This window comes from Mastacembelus armatus, chromosome 13 (genome assembly GCF_900324485.2).
Source record: "Mastacembelus armatus chromosome 13, fMasArm1.2, whole genome shotgun sequence".
In the NCBI taxonomy this organism is placed as follows: domain Eukaryota; kingdom Metazoa; phylum Chordata; class Actinopteri; order Synbranchiformes; family Mastacembelidae; genus Mastacembelus; species Mastacembelus armatus.
The window spans coordinates 22,776,881-22,792,586 of record NC_046645.1 but is presented as its reverse complement, the minus strand read 5'-3'; the positions used below and the strand labels follow the sequence as shown (position 1 = coordinate 22,792,586).

At 42.8% G+C, this 15,706-nt stretch overlaps 1 protein-coding gene across 7 annotated transcripts in view; it reads right to left on the bottom strand.

The window, feature by feature from the left end:
• Positions 1-15,706, bottom strand: part of ryr1b (ryanodine receptor 1b (skeletal)) — a 65,136-nt gene that overhangs the window by 25,931 nt on the left and 23,499 nt on the right. For all 7 annotated transcript variants that reach the window (XM_026317693.2, XM_026317685.2, XM_026317710.2 and 4 more), the window contains exons 28-68: positions 15,446-15,654; positions 15,010-15,356; positions 14,637-14,772; positions 14,261-14,421; positions 13,551-13,713; positions 13,343-13,429; positions 12,936-13,162; positions 12,006-12,450; positions 11,331-11,909; positions 11,012-11,212; positions 10,648-10,759; positions 10,397-10,537; positions 10,000-10,273; positions 9,613-9,730; positions 9,369-9,501; positions 9,019-9,113; positions 8,782-8,917; positions 8,514-8,697; positions 7,862-7,973; positions 7,631-7,751; positions 7,358-7,527; positions 7,014-7,234; positions 6,748-6,838; positions 6,472-6,612; positions 6,209-6,372; positions 5,999-6,077; positions 5,809-5,898; positions 5,517-5,660; positions 5,187-5,264; positions 4,990-5,065; positions 4,776-4,899; positions 4,566-4,681; positions 4,410-4,477; positions 4,082-4,203; positions 3,790-3,839; positions 2,942-3,002; positions 2,714-2,840; positions 2,516-2,624; positions 2,338-2,419; positions 1,969-2,099; positions 1,508-1,828 (exon numbers count right to left, since the gene is read on the bottom strand). In XM_026317693.2, the coding sequence (XP_026173478.1) occupies positions 1,508-1,828; positions 1,969-2,099; positions 2,338-2,419; positions 2,516-2,624; positions 2,714-2,840; positions 2,942-3,002; positions 3,790-3,839; positions 4,082-4,203; positions 4,410-4,477; positions 4,566-4,681; positions 4,776-4,899; positions 4,990-5,065; positions 5,187-5,264; positions 5,517-5,660; positions 5,809-5,898; positions 5,999-6,077; positions 6,209-6,372; positions 6,472-6,612; positions 6,748-6,838; positions 7,014-7,234; positions 7,358-7,527; positions 7,631-7,751; positions 7,862-7,973; positions 8,514-8,697; positions 8,782-8,917; positions 9,019-9,113; positions 9,369-9,501; positions 9,613-9,730; positions 10,000-10,273; positions 10,397-10,537; positions 10,648-10,759; positions 11,012-11,212; positions 11,331-11,909; positions 12,006-12,450; positions 12,936-13,162; positions 13,343-13,429; positions 13,551-13,713; positions 14,261-14,421; positions 14,637-14,772; positions 15,010-15,356; positions 15,446-15,654 (6,546 nt within the window). The remainder of the gene's footprint in view (positions 1-1,507; positions 1,829-1,968; positions 2,100-2,337; positions 2,420-2,515; positions 2,625-2,713; positions 2,841-2,941; positions 3,003-3,789; positions 3,840-4,081; positions 4,204-4,409; positions 4,478-4,565; positions 4,682-4,775; positions 4,900-4,989; positions 5,066-5,186; positions 5,265-5,516; positions 5,661-5,808; positions 5,899-5,998; positions 6,078-6,208; positions 6,373-6,471; positions 6,613-6,747; positions 6,839-7,013; positions 7,235-7,357; positions 7,528-7,630; positions 7,752-7,861; positions 7,974-8,513; positions 8,698-8,781; positions 8,918-9,018; positions 9,114-9,368; positions 9,502-9,612; positions 9,731-9,999; positions 10,274-10,396; positions 10,538-10,647; positions 10,760-11,011; positions 11,213-11,330; positions 11,910-12,005; positions 12,451-12,935; positions 13,163-13,342; positions 13,430-13,550; positions 13,714-14,260; positions 14,422-14,636; positions 14,773-15,009; positions 15,357-15,445; positions 15,655-15,706) is intronic.

Here is a 15,706-nt window from a genome sequence, read left to right as displayed (position 1 = left end):
ATTCTGTTCACCCTGTACATGCTTCCTTTAGGCAATGTTATTAGGAAGCACTCTATTAATTACCACTGCTATGCAGATGACACTCAGCTGTATCTATCTATGAAACCTGTTAACACAAACAAGTTAACCAGACTTCAAGCGTGTCTAACTCATATAAAGGCCTGGATGACCAGTAACTTTCTACTTTTAAATTCAGAGAAAGCAGAAGTTATTGTATTTGGGCCTAAAAACCTCAGAAATAACTTTTCTAAAATTATAGCTACTTTAGATGGCATAGCCCTAGCCTCCAGCACTACTGTGAAAAACCTTGGAGTTATTTTTGACCAGGACATGTCCTTTAACTCACACATAAAACAAATCTCTAGAACTGCCTTCTATCACCTGCGCATCATTGCCAAAATTAGGAACATCCTGTCTCAAAATGATGCAGAAAAACTAGTCCATGTATTTGTTACTTCAAGACTAGATAACTGTAACTCATGACTATCTGGATGTCCCAGTATCTCCATAAAAAGCCTCCAGTTAATCCAGAATGCTGCAGCCAGAGTCCTGACAGGAACTAGCAAGAGAGATCATATTTCTCCTATATTAGCTTCTCTTCATTGGCTCCCTGTAAAATACAGAATAGAATTTAAAATCCTTCTTCTCACATACAAATCCCTTCATCATCAAGCTCCTTCATACCTTAAAGACCTCATAGTACCACATTACCCAAAAGAGCACTTCGCTCTCAGAGTGCAGGTGTACTTGTGGTTCCCAGAGTTTCCAAAAGCAGAGTGGGAGGCAGAGCCTTTAGTTATCAAGCTCCTCTCCTGTGGAACCAGCTCCAGGTCTGGGTTCAGGAGGCAGACACTCTCTGTACTTTTAAGGCTGGACTTAAAACCTTCCTCTTTGACAAAGCGTATAGTTAGGGCTGGCTTCAGGTAACCCTGAACCATCCCTTGGTTATGCTGCTATAGGCCTAGACTGCCCGAGGACCATCGGTGCACTGAGCTCCCTTAACACTCCCTTCCCTTCCCCTCTCCTCCCCCCTCACATGTATATTCCACCATTGAATGTCACTAACCTTGTGCTCTCTCTCTCCCCTAGTTTGTGCTCTCTCTCTCTCTCTCTGTACCTTCTGCAGGTGTCACTGGTCCTGGTCCTGTATATTGCTGATGTGCAGTTACTGGCCCCACCAACCTGCAGTGTCTATTTGTTGTTTATTGTTGCTGTTCTTTTCTCTCTGCTCTCTCCACTCACCCCAACCGGTCGAGGCAGATGGCCGCCCAAACTGAGCCTGGTTCTGCTGGAGGTTTTTTCTTCTGTTAAAGGGAGTTTTTCCTCTCCACTGTCACCAAGTGCTGCTCATAAGGGATTTGTTGGGTTTGTTTTGTAAAGTGTCTTGAGATGATTTGTATTGTGATTTAGCGCTATACAAATAAGATTGAATTGAATTGAATTGACATGCATCATCACACACCACCTGAAAGCATTCTGGCTTATTGTGAAGTTCCTGTGCACTGACCTGCCAACCTCTTCATCCAGGAGGCCTCATCTATGCCCAAGTTGTTAACCACAATCTTCATGATGCTACCCAGCAGCTGGTTGAGATGCTCAGAGGTGACAGAGGTGCATATCTGGCCCTCCTGCTCAGGGAAATTCTCTGGGCCCCTCTCCCACCAGCGTGGGAGGTAGTTGCACAACATGGGCAGGGTGATCTCAATCACATGCGGCATTTCAGTGTAGCGAGCCCCAGACTCAGCCAGGTCATGGATCTCCTTCATCAAGACTTCCAGCTCTGGGATGTCAGGGCACAGCTCCTCCACATTGTTGGGAAGACCCAGGACTGAGGACAGAGATTGCAAAGAGAAAAAACTAAAACTGAACAGGTAGTTATTAACACATTGAAAAAAGGCTGATACATGGAAAACAAAAAATAAGGGTAATTTGCCAGAGAAGAAAATAAAACAAAATGTTAAAACCTACTGGCTCTCTCTCTGGGAGTCTTGGTGGTGTAAACAGAAAACGTGTTGAACTCATTCAGTACTGGCTCAAGGAAGGCCACTGGCATAGCAGCTGCTAAATGAGCCAAGCACTCTCCAAGAGCTGGTCGCTGTCTGCATAACAAAAATACCACAGAATCCTCACAGAATGTCTACACATTATCAAGCAAAAAAATCCAAGCAGAATCTTTGAAAGCACACAGTAACCGTTTCTGTGGCTGATTTAAGGGTCTAAGGGCAGATTATCCTCTATAAATTTTGAATTTGACCTATATACATTATTTAAGTTAAATTGATAACCAAAACCAGATTGTCTTTAAACTTTAATAGATTCAAGAGCATCACCACTCACTTTTCGGCATGTGGAGTCTTCACTGTGCCCAAAGAGTAGATACTGCACATTAAACGATAGCAGGATATTTGCAAGTCATCCACTAAGGAGGTAAAGAAGAGAGGAATTGCACTTGAGTCAGGCCTTTGAAGGGCAAATGATGAACCATTAATTCAGTGGAGAGAAGTGCTTCACTCACTCATGACGTCATCTCCAAACTGGTGCTGGGCGATGTGGTCAAACAGTGAAGTGAGCACTGGCAGCAGGGCCGTGGTGGTATAGTTGATGTTCTGGGCGACACCCTTAACCTACAGGGACACATTCACAATAGAGATATCCACTCACAAGAAAAATGAACAAGAGGGTTAGAACAATGTAGGATGGTGCTGTCTCTGACCTGGTTTCGACTGGACACTTTGCCCAGTTTCAGATTCTCAACCATCTTTTCAATGTCATCTGCAGCACTCTCAAAGAACTGACGCAGGCCAGCTTTCACAATCTCAGGTCCCGACTTCATAACAGTCCTGGAAAAGAAAAAAATCTTATATGATGTCATATAGTTTGTTTTTATTTTCACTCTGCCTGAGGGTGTGCTCAGATCTGAAATGAATAGGGTATGAATTACCTGGCGTCCAGTGATCGTGACAGAATGTGCAGACAGTTCACGACTGCACTTGCATCGGTTCCTGAAAACAGCACAACAAAAATGCGTTGTCAGAGCTGAACTTCAGTAGAAATCCACATTCTACAAGAGCTCAACTTAGATAAAAGGTCAGATTTATTCATAACAGTAAAGTAGTTACACTTAGAACAAGCAGAAAACAGCTTAGTTACCACAGCACATTTTAGAAAACATTCAATTACACCTCATTTACACAAAAACCATTCATTTCTACTAAGCACGGATACATATACATAACTAATGTAATGCTTTCTTCATTAAAAGCTTAATGTAATACAACAAACTTTCAGTACTTCTCAGGTGACAGATCAATATCAGAGGTAATGATGAAGGGGGAGAAGAATGAGCAAAAAAGCATATTTGCCTCATTAAGCCAGACTGACAACACATCACAGAAGTGCAGTGTTATACCACCTGAGGATACCTACACCACTACAGACATTCATGCTCAAACTGCTCTCAGTTTGTTAGTACCCATCTGAGTCTATGTCTTAAAAACAAAAATATGACTTTTAAAATGCCAGGTTGCAAAAAACATCAAAGCCAAGCAGCAGCTGAGCTAAAGAGAAAGAAGCATTAGATGAGAAGACTGTAAGAAGGGAGGAGGGACGGAGAGCGTAGGAGGTTAGACTAAATGTGAATCTGTGATACTGTACTGATTAGTATGTAAATACGAAGGCAGGAAGGATGAAAGAGTGAAAATATTTGAAGTAATAAAAAGACATTAGGAAAACAGATACAGAGGAACAGAAATGGTGACCAGGCATAACGCCACCATGCAGATTTCTTACCAAAAAGAGATACTCTGTGCCTCACCAAAGCAGCCAATTTACAGAAGATACTGAGGCAGGAGGAGAAAAGAAGAAAGGGAAGGAGAATGGGAAAACAGGGCAGGAAAGGTGTTTGAAGTGACACATAAAGCAAAAGGGAAGTCAAAGAAATAAAAGATATTGCACAGTAGAAGAGAGGTGAAGAACCATGTCGGAGGGAAAGGACAGACACTATCACATGAAAGTTCTCTACTAAAGAGAGGCACAGGGTAGGGAGTTAAAATCAGAGTGTTTCTGAATAAGGTACACATACCTTGCAATCATCTCCTTCTCCTTGTTGGAGGAATGTCCTCCACTACCCAAGACTTTCGCAGGAGTGGAGAGGAAGTACAGGCAGTGGTTTTTAAAGTACTGGTTTACCAGTGGTAAGAGAATCTGTGAAAAAAAAACTCAAGATAAAACACTCATTCCTAACTTACTAAGAAACACACTGTCATGCCATTACTCAGGCCCTGCTGCTACGTGCTCATAAACAGCAGTCAGCATGGACGTGTAGAGAGATGTGACACTCCCTGTCCACTCCGAGATTACAACCACTGTCCTCTGACCTCAAGAGCAAGAAAACAGTGGAAGCAGCTCACCTTGGCAAAGAATTTGATCTCCTGTTCGTGTGGTGACTTCTCCACTCTACCACTGCTAACCACAGCCTCTGTTAAAAAACATAACAGCAATAGGTCATCCCCCAGTCAAAAGGTATATGCTGGAGTGGGGGCCCTTTGTCTCTCAAACCACAGTACCAAGATGTGCGATGAACTCCTGAGCGATGTCCATCCATTTAAGAAGCTTCTGCAGGAAGCCATAAGCAAAACGTTTCTCAATAGAGGAAATGTCCTGCTCCATGTCCTTCAGACCTCTAAAGATGGACAGAAGAGGGAGTAAAATGAAAGAAATATGGACAGGACTAGTGGAGGAAATGCTAAACTGAAATGGTGAAATGTTTTGTCTACCTAGTCACAGCATATCCATTGAGTTGGAGGAACTTGAGCAGGTCCTGGGCCTTCTCCCTGTCCCTGGCCTTCTCCTTGGCCGTCAGAGTATCATAAGGCACAAGCAAAGGATGAGTGCCACCACCTAATAGGAGCATAGATCATTTCTGGAATCAAAAGACTGCAAATCAGCAACATGTAATGGTGTGTAATAGAAATCAGAAATCCCTCTAACCTTTGGCCTGTAGCTCCAACTTCTTCTTCCTGCCCCAGGTGTTGTGATAGTTCTCAGCCAGCTGCTCAGCCATAGACTGCATGGAGAGGGTAAGAAATTTAATTCCTCAGGCTCCTGACAAATGTCTCACCAGCAACACAAGACCTACTGTACCAGTGCTGTGAAAGGGCAATGACAGATGAGAGAAAGATATGTACCTGCAACTCTCTGGACAGGGCCATTCCTGAGATGTCTATTGGCTGAGGGCTGTAACCGTGACTGGGATCATAAGTCGCCTGAAAACAGAAAACATATGTCATACTGTAGAACAGTGGCTTTGAGTTCACAGTTGTTTCATATATTTTATTAAGGCCAAGACAGTATAACAATATTGACATCAGCAGCTTATTGAGTCTCTCTGGACCAGTACGAAATCTGTCATTCTTTACCTTTACACAAGAAGCATACTTTCCAATATGACCAAACAGGCAACACAACACCAATACCTATTTGAACTAAATGTTTTTTTTTATTCCTCTCTCTTGTACCTGAGCAGTTTGGGAGATCTTGCGTGTGGTGGCAGCCTTCTTCTCGACTTCTCCCTCCCCATCCCTGGCTTTCTCTAAGGTCCACTCCCAGGCCAGCATAGCTTTGATGGATTCTTTGATGGGCCAACGATAAATCTCCTTGTCCTAACGCAACAGAGAGAAGGATTTTGAAATTAACAATTAGTTTGAAAAAAAAAAACAATCACAACACAGAAATACAGAGTTACAATTTAGTGCGTACTGTGTGTAGATGATCAGGATTTTAAAAAGTCAGAGGATGACGAATTGTTACCTTTTCAGAAAACGTTTTGTATGGTCGGAGCATTGGGTGAGTCTTAGCATTCTCATCTAACACCTCTCCATAGGTCCAGTTGTTCTGAATCTGAAATTGGATTTAACCAGTGAGCAATCATTAAAATGGTTTTTCTATAATAAACAGGGACTTTATTTTTATATCTGATTTTACGTGTTTTGTAACTAACCTTTTCAAAGGCCCATCTGTCATGTGTGTGCTCTGCATACTTGTTAATGAAGGGATCCAGCCTCTCTGGGATGATAGTGCTGTGAATAAATTAACTCAAGTTGCCCATTACACACAAAACCTTAATAAAATGCTTAATCCAGCATTGTGCGTTCAAAAAATATTGGAAACATATGATAAAACAGCATTGTTGTGTGTTTATAGTGCTTACTTAGTGGTCTCCACAGGTTTGGGATCAAAGTTGCCTTCAGCATCCACAGAGGCCTTTTTCTCGGTGTGAGAGGAGTAGGTGGCATCCACATAGTCAGGAGGGATAGCTCCTGCTATAGCACACAGGCAGGGCATGGCGATCTTGAAGAGCTCTGCATCAAATTTCTGGAGTTTGAATGACATCAGGTAAGGCACATTAATAATAGCTTTTAGACATTTACACTGCCTGTTAGACTGTAAAACACCAAGAGATTCACTTCTCACCTTGTGTGCCAAAGATTCAAAGATTCCCCAAAAGAGTTTACGAGAAAGATGGAGCTCCTCCTCTGAGGTCACCCCAAAATTTGCCCATCCGTTTGGCAAGCAGTAATACTTCCAACAGCGCTCATAGTGATTGGTCAGCAGCTGAAACAATCATATCACTGAGGTGAATTTGGCAAAGGACATTAACCTTTAGGTGATACTGAAAGGACATTAATTAATTTATTATAATCTTGTTATAAAAAATTAAAACAAATACAAAAAATCTAATAGGCAAACCTTCAGCGGCATCTTTGCGTATTCATTGAGGATGGGCACATCAAATACTAGTCGTCTAAGCAGATGCTGCAGCATGGAGGGTCGAAGGTACCTGTCAGTGTTATCAAAATGCTTCATCAGAAAACCAAGAACGTTGATTTAGCTCTTATGGTTTCAATTTTAGTATACTGTTTATGTATGTGTGCATGCGTGTGTTAATTGTTTTGCCGTTGTTCTGTTGTAAAAGAAATTAGTATCTCAGAGGATGATTTGGTTTTAGTACTGACTTGCAGAGCGACATGAGACACTCCTCAATCACATCCCTCTGAGCCTTTGTCAGGGCTCGACCACGGGACAAACGATAAACAGTGTGGAGCATGGAGTCGATCATAATGGCCCGGTGGTCTGTCCCAGCAAATAGCGGGGCACACTTGGTGAGCAGAGGCAGAACAGCCGAACAAAGATAGCGGTTCAGTGCCAAGGCCATTTCAGTTGTACTGAATGCCACCTATATTCAGAAAAAGACAGAGAAAACATTTATACTTAGTGTAATAGATGGGCAGTAAAATCATGTCAACATACAGTCTTTCTCCTGCTATTTGACTTGTCTTCTGTGTCTTTTCCTGCTCACCGTGTCAAGAGATGCTGCAGCTCTCATGTCAGGCAGGAAGCCAACCTCCAGCACATGAAGCAGAAAGTCCTGATTATCAATACCATACACTCTATCAAGGAACAGCACCATGGAGGCTTTGTGATCTGGCACAAAACTGGCTGACATCTTGGGTTCAACAATCTGACCATCTGTGGTTTGGACAAAAGAAATCATATAGGCAGGAGAGTGCCAAAATATGTTTACATTTGTAAATTCAGTTTGCTCAAACATGATTCCAAATTTGTATCTAACCTTTGCCATAGGAAGGAATCTGCACAGGTAAGCTGATCACCCCTACCAAGTCCTCTATGGGCACCAGAGACCTCAGGATGGCCCTGATTCTTAGGGCTTCCCCTTTTCCTGCTTGGATTAGCTGTAAACATGAACAGTTAAGGGATACTCTAAGAAACCAGCCCCTGTTCATCAACAACCCAGTGGCCCACTGCTCCCAAGGAGTTAAGGGAAAAAATCTATTCTACTTACATGCATCTCAGGGGCACAGCGACCTAACAGATCAATGAGGGCTGAGTAGAAGGACATGATGGCATTTCCCAGATGCACACGGTTCTCCTCCTGCTGTTCTTCACCACCAAACCTGACAATCCAGAACACATCTTTTTCTGTAAGTGTGCCTAGCAAAGCTTCAAAAATACAATACACAACATAATAGATTAATTCCATCCATCCATCTATCCATCCATTATCTATACTCGCTTATTCCTAACCAGGGTCACAGGGATCTGCTGGACCCTATCCCAGCTCTCTTTGGGTGAAAGGCAGGGGTCCACCCTGGACAGGTCACCAGTCCATCACAGGGCCACATAGAGACAAACAACCTCACACACTCACACTCACTCCTATGGGCAATTTAGAGTCACCAATCAACCTGACATACATGTTTTTGGACTGTGGGAGGAAACCAGAGTACCTGGAGAAAACCCACACAAGCACAGGGAGAACATGCAAACTCCACACAGAAAGGCCCCTGATGGGATTTGAACCTGGGCTGGATTAAATCCATTTTTTATTTGTTGAGTCAAACAGCGCATCTTGTTGATTTTTGTAAATAAAAACTTAAAGGTCAATAAGTCTGGGCTGTATGTGTACACATCACACCTACTGCACCATCACTTACATGAAACGTCTGTCTTTTTTGACAGTGGGTCCATCCCTTGCTGGATCCTCTGAGATCTTGATGGCCTCTTCCATGGCAGCCAGCAGACCATTTCCACCTTCACCTCTCAGGGCTGGGCCAAAGCACTCGGGTCGACGGATGAGCAGACGAACCACAACATTGGCGTTCTCCTCCACGCTCTCTCCTGTATGTAGCGTGGATGAAAATGTTACAGACAATCACTCACAACTAAAAACTACAAATGTCATCATTACATGAGGCTACTGACCATTAACAAAGACAGCAAAGCGAAGGAAATCTAAGTATCTCTCTCCTCCACAGGGGTTCCACCCGATGTCAGGATAGCCCTTAGACAGAAGCATTGGACACATCTGCAGTCCACAGCCTGCCAAGTAGGTCACCACCTATATCATCATACGTGTAAGGGAAAACAAAAGAGATTACAACAAGTCCACTGTACTCTTTAATGTGTTTTTGTTTCTTGAATGTTTGTGTTTCCTCAAACCATTTCCAGGTCCTGCTCTTGCAAAGCCAAGGCCAACTCATTGTTGTCAATGCAGGAAGCCGCAGCCACATCCAGAGGCGTGGAGCCGCGCATGCCTGCAAATGCAAAACAAACATAATGACTCTATTTTTGTCTGTTCTGTATTTAATATAGGCTCGTCATTTTAGACATTTCTGGACATTTTCTAGGGTTCCATGCATGATGGTGGGGAAAATTTAAAAACTAATCTTTACATCTCAACTTTTAAATATCCAAAATGAATATAGGTAAATTCATTTCTTTAAATGAAAAGTGAAAGAGGTGCCCTATGTACAGTACAGCAAACAGCATGGCAGGTGGCTGACACTTACCCAAGCCAATGCCGCTGTTCTGTAGCAGATAGCTCAAATGGTCAAACATGGAGCGCTGGTTCTGTCGACTGATACGACAGAAGTAACACAGGAAACGACAGCAGTTGGTCACCATCTGAGGGAATCGAATCTCCTGGACAGTAAAAGCAGAAAGAAACATTCTGTCTCCGGCAGTGTATACAGAGATGGTGAGCATGCCAACAGTGCAACAAGCCCCTCAGTCAAACTGAAAATCGTCAGTCACCTTTGAGTCTCCTCCTCCACCCAACACATTGACCATCACCTCCATGACAGTCTCGTGCATACCGAGAGCTCTCATCAGATTAGGGTGTTGGTAAAACACCTTGTTGTTCATGATGTTCCTAAAGAAAGTCAAAATCACCTTTTACATTAATTGTTTAAAAAACAAATAGATAGTGACACTTTAGGACAGCATGAAATGCCAGAGTCACACAAAGACATCAAAAGAACTGGGGTAGTTAAATTAGAAAACTCAATGTATAAACAATTAGTCCAATTCATACAATTAATATATTATTGACAGGAAAAAATACCAAAACATCAGTATCACATGTTTCATCTTAATCACAACAGATGTGTACATGGTGCACAGCATCACCCCCACACTGACCCGATGCTCTGGATCATCAGCCGCTCCTCCTCCGGGCCCATCTGGACAATAAGCAGTGAACGTATCTGTCCCAAACACTCGAGCAGGTCCATTGTGTCCTGAACAGACACGGCATTGATGGCATAGGCTTTGGGCAGAGCGCGAATCAGCTCACCCAGGCCATCATACTGCCTGTGGAGTAAGCTGAACATCAGACGCACCAGCTCAGGGTTCTGGATGAATGACTCCTGGGCCCAGTGAATCATGGTATGGGAGATCAACTCCTGGAGGGTGCCTTAGTGAAGTGGAAAAACAGTACAAATTAGAGAGTATAGAAGTACAAAAATTATTTGTGTAAAATCCTTAATCCCAACAAGTCCTTGAAATAATTATCAGGAAATTTAGCTTTAAATCCTACTGGGTTTTGGCTCCTCCTCAACATCTGGCTTCTCCTCTTCCTTCTTGTGAAATTTCTTGATCTTGTCCACCAGACTAAGGAGTTTGCCCGTCAGTGAAGTTTCCACCTCCTGCTCTTCTGCCTCCTCTTCAATATGTATACCTATGTGTAAAAATGGAAATATCATCTTAAAACCCCGACTATGAAAAGATATAAAGACATTTACACCTGCTGAATAAAAAACAAAACAGGGTTTTTAAAGAACTCCGCACCACAGTGTAGAAGGAGGTCATTGTGGAACTCTGTCAGGGTGTCCCGCACTTCCTCAGGTACTGGACACTCCTCATCTTCTGGACCGTGCTTAAAGTTAGTCAGTAAAAGAACCTTAAAGAGGAGGAAGACAACAATTAGTATAAGGTGCGTTTTGTTTATTCCTACTTTGCATGAGACCTTTTCATAATTTTGCTGAGGTTTCTGTTATGGTCTTTTGCAAAACAGAAGGTGTGCTCCTTTGTTGCCCTTGTACTTTCTATGACACGTCGCTTTAAAATTTCAACCCAAGTCCAAATCAATCTTCTACTCCATAAAACATATTTAGCAAGCCTGAAAAATGTCTTTGGTTAAAATAATTAGTACCTGGTCTTGAGGTGGAGAACGGAACTCGCGGGTCCTGCGTGCAGTCTCAGCAGCTGACATAGTAAAGGCTCTCATTAACAGGTTGTAACGAACCCGCTGGTTGTTCTGAATATCATGAACAAATGTGTCTGAATATGCCACAATGGCTTCTACTCTGTGTCGCAGCTCGCAGTCGCAGAAGTATTGCAGGAGGGTGCACATCTGAGAGAAGGATATAAGATTGGAGTGTGAACAGTTTTAGATGAACCATTTATAAAAATGTCTAAGATAATTTAAGAATATGAATTGATAATGGCCAGTGTTTCCATATCAGACTGACCTGCAGCTTGACTGACTCTGGCAGCTTCATCTGCAGTAATCCTTCCTCCAAGCCCTCCTCCTCCTCTTTTAATTCTGCCTCCAATGCCTCTGCCTCCTTCTCCTCCTCTGCTTTCTCTCCATCAACCTTTCCTGCTTTGGCCTCCCCCTCCTCCTTCTCTCCCTCTTCTCCTTCTGTTTTAGGCTCAGCCTCTTTGTCCTCATGCTCTTCTTTCTCCACATCTTTAAGCTCCTCCTCTTCCTCATCACCAACCCCTTCATCCTCAACCTCAGACTCTTCTGCCTCCTCTGCTTCCTCCTCCTTCTCTTCTTCACCTTCTCCTTCAGCAGCTCCACCCTCGTCAGCTTTTTCTCCCTCTTCTTCCTCGTCTTCCTTTCCACTGAAAACATTGGGATCAATCATTTTGAGGATGTGCTTGGTGTCTTCATCATTGAAGATGCCCATAATGAGGAGAGTATTGATCAACTTTAAGATTGGGACAAAGTGGAACTCCACACTGCCTCCTACTGGATCCCGCATTGCTTGGCTGCCATCCAGCACAGCCTCTGTTAACATGCTGATCGCCCTGGTCTTCAGCTCCTGCAGCGGAAATATAAAAAGAAGCAAAAGGAAACAAAAATGTTTATATATATATCTATATTTTTGCACCAGCGCAACCAGTCTCCGGCTCCTTACCTGTAGAGGGAAGACAGGACTAAGGGTGTAGAGATCAGGGTCTGTGCCGACAAAGTTGATGGATGAGAAATGCAGTTTAGGCCGTAGGCAGGTGGTGAGGCCAACACCGGGGAGAGAGTGGGCCTTCTTTGCATCAGGATAGAGCTTGATACTGAGCGTCTCCTCAGTCATGGGGACGATAAATTCCCTGTTGGTGCCCAGGCGTGCCCGCTTAGCTGACTCCAGATGGATGCTAATGAGCAGGTCATAGTAGCCACTGCGGAGAGGTCCAGGTAGGTAGGTGTTCTCAGTGGCATAGAAAAGCTGGGATTCATCCACATGGCTACAAAGAGCATGAGCCACTCGGTTGTTGCCAAGTGCACACACAGCGCAGTAGAGCATGAGGGTGTGGTAATGAAATTTCATCAGATCCTGAAGCTCCGACAGTTCCAGGATGTCAATACATCTGAGAAATACAAACACACATTCGGAGATCACAGATCAATACTGATTGGGTAACTGTGATGAGTACACTGCAAATATCAAAATCATGAAATGTTACATTATAATAACTGTAAGTGGAACTCATTGTTTTTATTTTAATTAGACATTTTGCAAAGCAATCAGCTGATTTTAATTCCTTAAATCTTTTAACAGTGTTTTGTCTTTTGACACTGTATGAAAACGCTGATGTAAAAATCTGACAAAGAGGAAGCATACAGAATTTCACAAATCTACTGCAGACAACTGATAGATTGACAGAACAGGAGGACTGTAATTAACAGGATTACTGTGATCACTCCATTGATGAACTACAATTTTAAAAGATTACATGGTCATTCAATCTATCACTAACCTGAAAATTTTTCATCAGAATTAAACTAAGTGCTAGGAAATGTTGGGAACCAATGACTAATTTCCAGCCTGCCTGTTGGGGCTACTGTATCTGACCTGTTCTCCTCTGGGATGTGCAGTGCCATCATGGTGAGAGGTTCAGTACACTCCACCATCCAGCCCAGCCGCTCGCTCACTCTGCCCACCTCCGGGTTGAGGAAGTGATTGGGCATACGACTCCAGATAACTGGGGTCAGCATCTGGACATCCAGCCTGGGAGGGCACTGGGGGACTGGGTTCTTACGCTCGCTGCGAAACATGGCTGCTGAGATGGGCAAGATGTTCTGATAAAAGAAAAAGGGGATGTGAGATTTAGATGACTGCAGAAAAAAATGTAGAAGATTAGTTTTGAAAACTTGAGGAAAACTATAAATGTGAAAGTCTAATGTGAAAGCATGACTAAGGAAAACTGTGTCAGTGGGAGATGGGAGGGAAAAAATATTTGGAGAAAAATAGTTTCAGACCTTGAGTTTGCCCAGTTCCAGCTGCGCCATGTTCTGACTGGAGGGCTGAATGAAGATGGCAGGGAACAGTTTGGTATTGGGCTCCACCTGAAACAAATTAACTCCACTTTTAGAGCTCCACAGTAACATAATTCATCCAGACTCCTTTAAGTAGAATGTGAAAAGATGTGCCCACACATGTAACCTACACTGTATAAACCTTTCTCACCTGGTAGAAGGTGTTAATCTCCTTTCCATTGGCTGTAAAGGTCATGAGACCTGTTGCCAGGTCAACCAGGCAGCCAACCACCATGTCCTCCTGGCTGAAGCGGGTCTGTTGATTGCTGACCAGGTCCCCTCCCCACACCATGTAACAGTTACTGTGTTTCATACTGCAAAGAAAAAGAAAATACACAAATCATTGTTTAGTAAAAATACTTGGTTGATCTAAAGTGCTATAAAGACACAAAGACAATAACAAGAGACAATAATCACAAAAACACACAGGCAACCAGCTCTTTTTTAAGTTTTTTCCTTAAACGTTCTGAAGACTGAATGTACTGAAGGCTTTTTTTGTCATCTGCTATATTTTAAATTTTTATTTCTTATTTTCCTTTAAAGGTGAATAGATCTGGAGGCAGATTGGCAGATTTGGCATAACATACACATAAATGGAGATAAGAAAGGGGCTGAGTATTGAATCTTGAGGAGAACTACAGGCAAAAAAAGACAGTTGTTCTGTCTGGCACCTCCTCTATCAGAGCTTCTCTCCTTCAAAAATCATCCATGAGGCTCAGTTTGCCATTTCTGCATATTTAGAACTTAGAAAAATATGTCTTGGTCATTTATCTCTGTCTTTACGCTCACAGAGTCTGAATAAAAAGTACATTTTAAACTATGATTAAATAAATATAACATTTACATGTATTAAAGACTAACCTGTCATGAATGTTGCCTTTGTCATCTCCAACAGTAACAGTGACACTGCGCACTTTGGACAGGTCAAAGGTCGGATCAAACTGATGGAAGTCAGGAGTGACCCAACCAATCCAGACACCCGAAGGCTCCTGCCCAGCAAAGATCCTCACAGAATAGTAATACTGGAAAAGGATAATAACAAAAATATGACTAATAAGGAAGTGAAAAATCTAAAAGCAGCAATACTGAATCATCTATAAATACTATAATAATGAATATTGGCCAAGCTGACTCAGAAACTCCTCTCAGACTGATCCATGGATTTCTGCCAAACTAGAGTGATCATTTTGACTTGTGCTCTAAATGTAGCACTGGTAGAGGATAATGTTTAGCTCACAGTTGTGGTATTTAGGATGATCTCAGGGTCATCTCTGTCATCAGGCACTACATCTTCTACCAAACGTGGAACTGTTGGAGGGGCAGGAGGAGGGGCGAGAGGTGTCATGGCAGCCTTTTTAGCCTTAAAGAAAAATCTGAAGTGCACAGAAGATAACATATATTTCAAGTTTATTTTCTTGAAATGGACACTTAGGTTGAAACAGCAAGTAGCACGGATATATTTTCATACAAAAACAAAGAAATCGAAAAAATGGGGAAAAAAAGAGGAAAACTGTAGTTGAGATCAGTCTAGCTATTGTTGGACATAACGTCTGAAACTTTAACACTCTGCAGACTTGTTTCTTTTTTTTAAAAAAAACTGCCATGCTTACCCTTTTTTCTTTCCTTTCTCAGACATAGTCTCCTTCTCATTTTCCACAGAGATCTCCTTAGGTACAGATGGCTCCTTTTTTTCCTCCTCCTGCTCCTTGCGGCTGGCAGACTTCTTCAGAACTTCAAATTCTGAGTCGGGCTCTACCACTACCACTTCCTCCTCAGGGATGGTGAGGGCACGGGTGAGAGGGGTGGTGCCTGCCGGGATCTTGAAGGTCTCATGGAACTGGACCGGCATGCTGAGTCTAAGGAACATCATATCGGTATTGGCGTTCTGTGAGCCATAGGTCTTATGGGTCAGCTTTAGACAAGGAGCACTGTCCACAGTCCCATCCACACGGGACACCTGGGAGAGAACATGTTTAAACCTCATTTAATTATCCTGTTCTCAAGTTTTAGATTCATTAAACATTAAAAGAGTGAATTAGTAGTTACCTCAATATGATTGTGATCCGTGGGTACAGGCACAAACTGGGGCAAACTTTTACTGAACCACATGGTGATATCTCTTTTCATATTTATGGCAAAAGGTTCAAATCCTTCCTGCAGGCCACAGATAGCAAAGTAGCGCAGGCTGCTGACATTCTGACCAAGATTAATCCTTCCAACCTGAGACAGACCCAGAGCGCACACTGGTATAAAACCTGAGGGGTGAAAACACACAAAAGCAAAAACATTTTCAAAAGTGCCAAAAAA